General features: G+C 41.3%; 1 protein-coding gene across 2 annotated transcripts in view; it reads left to right on the top strand.

Moving 5' to 3' along the window:
• Positions 1–1,825: 1,825 nt before the first annotated feature.
• The window catches only part of TMPRSS7 (transmembrane serine protease 7), a 31,695-nt gene continuing 26,883 nt past the window's right edge, over positions 1,826–6,637 (top strand). The window contains exons 1-3 of one of the 2 annotated variants that reach the window (XM_041773942.1): positions 1,826–1,933; positions 4,407–4,474; positions 5,614–5,807. In XM_041773942.1, the coding sequence (XP_041629876.1) occupies positions 1,841–1,933; positions 4,407–4,474; positions 5,614–5,807 (355 nt within the window). In that variant the 5' untranslated portion in view covers positions 1,826–1,840. The remainder of the gene's footprint in view (positions 1,934–4,406; positions 4,475–5,613; positions 5,808–6,637) is intronic. The other variant, XM_041773950.1, reaches the window with a different exon arrangement.

The following is a 6,637-nucleotide window of genomic DNA, read 5'->3' as shown; positions in this document are numbered from 1 at the left end:
TTGTGTAAAGTTTTGGAACATCCCTGTGTAGAAGCAGTCTGCTGCCTGTGTTACAAATCAGAGAAAGACATTTCAGGAAGATAGACTAGTGTGAGTGAAGGGAAACTGGTAAGAATAATCGAGAATTGTTCAACAAACAACAGTGTTATGACCACGCAGGTTATTGTATGTTGGGCTGAGCTGAAGAGTTAGATAAATGTAATCTAGTTCAAGGTTAAATTGATCTTGTTTGTATTGTGGTCATCCTGACCCTTGAGTACTTACTAATATAAGTGCGAGCTTCTAGATGGAAGGCATGGCTTTCATTCAAGTTTTATTAAAGAGTCCGTAACAACAACAGCAATCTAAGAAGCACTTCCCTGCAAAAATCAGGAATAAAAACAACTATTGTTTTATATAGGAGACCAGTGACTCAAAGTGGTCCGTCCAAGGGCACACAGCTTGAAGGAACAAATCTAGGACATCAGCTCAGGCCTTCTACCCCTGTAACCCTTTCCCACACCTCCATAGCCTGACTCCACTGCATGGGGCTAATGTGACCCTGGATGGCTCACACAAGGGAGGTGGCTTCCTATCACTCGCATAGGTGGCCCTTCTTCCTAATTTAGCCATCCCTTATGGAGCATTTCCATGTACTGGGCACTGTGCTAGCAGAGAATACTCTCTCCCTTTCTTCCTCTACCACCCTTCCTCTCTCACTTCCTTCCCACAAACATTTATTGAGCTTCAAAACTACAGAAGGGGCTGAGAGACAAAAAAGAAGTTACTGGGACTCTTAAAGGACAGACACACAGACAGAAGTTATGATATAGTGGGACATATGTCACAGGCGAGAAATGTACCACGGCCATGGGAGCCTGGGGAGTAATGTCACTTGGAGTGAGGCCTCGGTAACACAAAGAAAAAGCAGAAAGAAGAACCCTTCATCTCCACCCCCCCCCCACCCCTCCCCAGCTATTCTCTGGTGCTCTAACACAGCTCAGTCACAGCAGTGTTCCTGCTCCTGTTGTCAGGGGTTTCCGGGCAGGCCTGACATCTAATCCCATGGTCCTCACTGGGCAGAGTATTTAAGCAGGAGTGATCTGACACTGGGCTGGGAACCAGGCTTTGTGGCTCATGAGAAGAATGAATTCTCCATGTATCGCAGAGCTGCAGACCCGCCCAGCACCCTGCCAAAGAGCCACACAAGTCAGTTAAGGAGGACCCCCAGGAGCTCAGGGAAGGTCAGCTGGAGGGCCCTTCCCTCTTCTCCCACTATGCTCACTTCACCTCAGAGCTTGAGAGTATATATTTCTTACCTCCTTACCTTCTACAGACTCAGAATCCATGAAAATTGCATATGCTTTTTTGGTCCTTTAGTGACTCTAGGACATGTATGAAGTCAAAAAGGTATATCTTTTACCTTTATTTTTTTTTTAAGATTTTATTTATGTGGTAAAGAGTGAGAGGGCACAAGCAGGCGGAGCAGCAGAGGGGGCGGGAGAAGCAGGCTCCCCACTGAGCAGGGGGTCCCACATGAGCCTAAGACAGACTCTTAACCTTCTGAGCCACCCAGGTGTCCCTATCTTTTACCTTGTATCTACCAGAAGTCAATAGAATAGACTCTCCTAAGAGAAATGATGATTTGCTGCTGATGGAAGTGTTGTTATTGACTACATTTAGAGCTTCACAGGCTATGAACCAGTGATGTATGTAGCTGTCTAATAAAACCATTTGAATAGCCCGATGCTGACCTAGAGCAGACCATGCCTCACTGCCCCCCAGAAGGAAGGCCTCTTACCGCTTCCTCTCCTGTCTTACAGGTAACACAGAAAGCAAAGATGCTTTTTACTTTGTTGGGATGTTTCGCATCACCAACATTGAGTTCCTTCCTGAATACCGACAGAAGGAGTCCAGGGAATTTCTGTCCATGGCCCGGACTGTGCAGCAAGTGGTGAGGTGATGGGGCGGGACTGGGGTAGGGCAGAGGGTTGTGTGAGAGGCTGGGGAGAGTGGGGTCAGGGGTCAGGGGATGAGGAGTTGGGGTGGAAGGGTCATAAGTGTCAGAAGTGAGCAGGGTGGATGAAAGAAGAAGTCACAGGGAAACATGGGATTTGGCTCATCTTGGCTGTCATTGCTTCTCTGATAGAATTGCTAATTAATTTATTTGTTTATAAGTAAGTTATGCATTTATTTTGTTTATTGCTGAGAGTAAAAGCAAATAGCTGTCTGAGCTCCAGTTTTTCTCATCTATAAAATAAAGGAATTGGATTGGGTGATCGTTAAAATGCCTTCCAGAACTAAGGTTACATGCATGTTGGTTAATTCTGGGAGCTGTACACATTTATCTCAACCTCAACACACTAAAATCTCTTCACTTAAAAAAAACCCACAAAACTTCTTTTATAGAACTAAAATGTATTTAACCATAAATATTAGAAAATTACAAAAAGAAACATTAATATTTTCTTTAACATCATCTCCCGATATGGAGCCCCTTTTTATTCTGGGCCCCATAAACATAGAGGACAGAATAATATTGGAATATTAGTAGAGATATATATTCAGTTTTATAATCTGATTTTTTCCTTTTAATGTTAGGTTGCATGTTTCTATGCAAGTAAATATTCTTTTAAAAATATAAGTTTTGGGGCGCCTGCGTGGCTCAGTTGGTTAAGCGTCTGCCTTCTTGCTCTGGTCATGATCCCAGAGTCCTGGGATCAGGACCAGCATCAGGCTTCCTGCTCAGTGGGGAATCTGCTTCTTTCTCTCCAGCTGCCCTCACCCAACTTGTTCTTTCTCTTTCTCTGTCTCTCATGCAGTCTCTCTATCTCAAATAAATAAATAAAATATTTTTTAAAAATGGATAAAACGCAAGTTTTAATGGCTCCAGAGGTAGCCTTTTAGAAAACAAACTTATCAAAATTCAATTTAGTTCACACATAGTGTATTATTCGTTTCAGGAGTAGAATTTAGTGATTCATCATTTGCATGTAACACCCAGTGCTCATTCATGACGTGCCCTCCTTAATGCCCATCACCCAGTCACCCCATCCTCTCCAGCGACCCTCAGTTTGTTTCCTAGAGCTAAGAGTCTGTTATGATTTTTTTTCTCTCTCTCTGTTTTTATCTTACTTTATTTTTCCTTCCCTTCCCCATATTCATCTGTTCTGTTTCTTAAATTCCACATATGAGTGAAACCATATGATATTTGTCTTTCTCTGACTTATTTCCCTTAGCTGAATACTCTCTAGTTCCATCCACGTGGTTGCAAATGGCAGAGCTTATCCCTTCTTATCAGATATTTAAATGGTCTCTCATTTTTGCAACGATGGATAATGCTACAGAAAGTTGCTACATAGATTGTGTATATATGCGATTGCTTCCTTAGATGATCCCCTAAAAGCGTATAAAAATATCTATCCGTGGCTCTTGGTGTATATTACCAACTAGAAAGCTGTTGCCAATTTTTATCTGCACAGTAACAGAGACAGTGGCCCTGTACTGTTGTGACAGGCACCCTGCGGTGTAGACTGGGGCAAGGCTGGGAGGGAGGGAGGGCAAGCTGAAACAACAGTGGGCACAGTGGCTCCTATTTACCAGAGGCCGCCTATATAGGGACTATGTAGCTGAACTTAGCTTTACCTTTACTGTATATCAATTATTCCTTAAATTAGCCCCAAGATTATTGGTAAGCATTTTGATCACCTTATAGAAGAAAGAAAAAGAAGAGAGAGAGAGAGAGAGAACAAGAAAAAAAAAAATAGTGGGGCTCAGCATTTTTAGGTAACATGCTCTGTGTTGCATAGTGAATTTAAACCCCACAGTTAGGTGGGTGGTTTTGCCATTAGGTAGGAAGGGGAACAGGGGAGGATGAGATTTGGCAGAGACTCAGTTTGGCTTTAGAAATGCTAAGGAAGGGCAAAGAAGGTAAATTGAAATAGCTCTTCTTTGGATCCAGCGGGCATTTCAAAAGGCCTGGGTGTTCCCCAGAGAGGCTGCGAAGTAGGAAGGCGGGCGGTAGACCTGGCCTAGGGCCCCACCTGCCCCCTGGTGGCTAATACGGCGATGTGTCCCTAAGAATATACATTTTCCCTGCTGAGCATTGATAGGAAGAGGTTGGTGGGGTGCTTTGAAAATATACTCAAAGGCATTAAGGAGGGCACTTGATGGGATGAGCACTGGGTGTTATGCTATACGTGGGCAAATTGAATTCAAATAAAAAATTAAAAACAGATTTATAAATTTAAAAAAAAGAAAATATGCTTAAAGGAGTTTGATTTATTCATTGTGGAGAAGATTAAACTTTGAAGTAGGCAGAAGACAGTTAAGCTAGATTAGGGTGTCTCCAGATGGCAATGAATGAGTGAAGGTAACGGGTTCTTCTTCACGGAAAGATGTCAGACACCTTGGTTTTTCTTTTTCAGGTAAACCTGGTTTATACAACATCTGCCTTCTCTAAGTTTTACAAGCAGTCTGTGGTTGCCGATGTCAGGTAGGGTATGTCCCTTGCTGTGCGACTTCTGCATTGACACCTGTGAATTCCTGTCAAGGCGGTGGAAGGGCTCTGATCTTACCTTTCTGAGTAACTTCCTGGGGGTGGCTTTAGCACACCTGGTGACCCCACTCTGCCCTGCCATCGTGCTGAGCTTTTCTCTTTATCTGCCCAAGTCTGTCCTCTCCCCACAGCTGGGATCCTGGGCTCCACCCCGGGGGTTAATGATTCTGGGCAAAATGGCCCAACCATGGCTACCATGGGTTGGGGGATAAACAAAACACAGTCTGGTATTTCTCAAAATGTGATCAGTAAAAAACTGGTCACTAGAGATTTCCTGAGGGAAAGAAAGGATCTCGTGGTCAAATAATTTTTACTAAAATTTATTTTATTTCTTTTCTAGCTGATTTATTTTATTAAAACTTATTTTTTAAATTGTGTGCTATGTTTCCCCCACCTCCAATATATCTGCAGAGACTCACAGTTCACTTCGGCATATCGAAGGCACTAAAATGTCTCGGAGGAAAGCAATTTGTTTGCTTTCTATTTCCTTATTTACTATAGAACACTTAAGGTTTATCTTTCATAAAACATGACAGTATTTGTGCACTTAGAGGTCTCGCTCCAGGGTTTGGCTAAAAACCAAGTTGGGCTCGATTCCTGGATTTGCTACTTATTAGCTTTATGGTTTTGAGTTGTGGTTGGCTTTGGTTTCCTTTTCTGTAACTGGAATGATAGGACCTTCCCCATAAAGATTAAGTAGGCTAAAGTAGGATTTAGCACTGTGACTGGACACGGTGAAGTATCAAAAATCATAATTGTTGTTATTTGCAATAACAGTGAATACTGTTACCCATAAAAATCATATATTCTCCAGGCAAATGCAACTATACACGAAGGATTCCAGATGTGAACCCAACACAGGAAGACACCTGTACTATGATGCTTTCCCTTCCCAATCCCCACAATAGGAGTCAATGACTTCCTAAAGAAGGAATTTTGGAAGTGGGAAAGCTGTCCTCACTGGCTTTACCTTAAATCATTCAGTTGGGTCACTGGCTTTCTATGAGAGTCCACTTCCTGAGATATATACCTGAACATCTCTCTCTCTCTCTCTCTTTTTTTTTTTTTTCCTACAGCAGCAATAACAAAGGTGGCCTCCTTGTCCACTTTTGGATTGTGTTTGTCATGCCACACGCCAAGGGCCATATCTTCTGTGAGGAGTGTGTGGCTGCCATCTTGAAGGACTCCATCCAGACGAGCATCATAAACCGAACCTCTGTGGGGACCTTGCAGGGCTTGGCTGTCGACATGGACTCTGTGGTACTAAATGGTGACTGTTGGGTAATTCTTTTTTATGCTTTCCTTCCTGCAGGACTCCTGATGCTGCCATTAAACACAGTCAATATCATAATGAAATATTCTCTTCCACAACCCCAGTGAAATAGGATTAGTTGAGGACATTGATAAAGGAAGTTGCTAAATGTTATATACAATGATTGGACAATAGGAGTGGGTTCAAAATTCATACAAAATTGAATTTGTTAAAGTGTATCCCTCCCTTTATTTAATTCAGCTTCATGAATCTTCAAACTAAGGCTCCAAGTCCTGAAGAAGAAAGAATTTCGCTGAGGCTTATCTTGTCTTTTGCCCTCTCCAGACAGAACTGCCCCTGTATTATACAGTGTTGCCCAGTGTTCCATGTAAATTATTGAAAGTCCCACCAAATTGCAAATTTCATTATTAGACTTGCTAGTAAAATACTTTAATTAATTGAGTGACCCCAAAATTATGCAACTTTCTCTCTTTAAATATATATATTTAATATATATTTAAAAATAAATATTTATTTATTTATATATTTATTTATTATATATAAATATTTATTTATTATATATAAATATATATATCTGCCAAGCATGTAATGTAATAGTGTGTAGTTGATAAATATTGTTAAATGAATGAATAAAAAAATCTCTAGGGGAAAAGTCTGTACCACTAACACTAACTCAAATGTAAGACTAATTATTATTTTATTTGTTTGGTTGCTTTTTAGCTTTAATGATGTTTAGAATGTGTTACTATGGACAATTTCAAGCATCATGTAAACAGACTGGTATAATGAACTCTAGTACACCCTTACTGAGCTTCAACAACTATGAA

This window comes from Vulpes lagopus, chromosome 1 (genome assembly GCF_018345385.1).
Source record: "Vulpes lagopus strain Blue_001 chromosome 1, ASM1834538v1, whole genome shotgun sequence".
Lineage (NCBI taxonomy): Eukaryota > Metazoa > Chordata > Mammalia > Carnivora > Canidae > Vulpes > Vulpes lagopus.
This window is presented reverse-complemented; position numbering and strand designations above follow the sequence as displayed.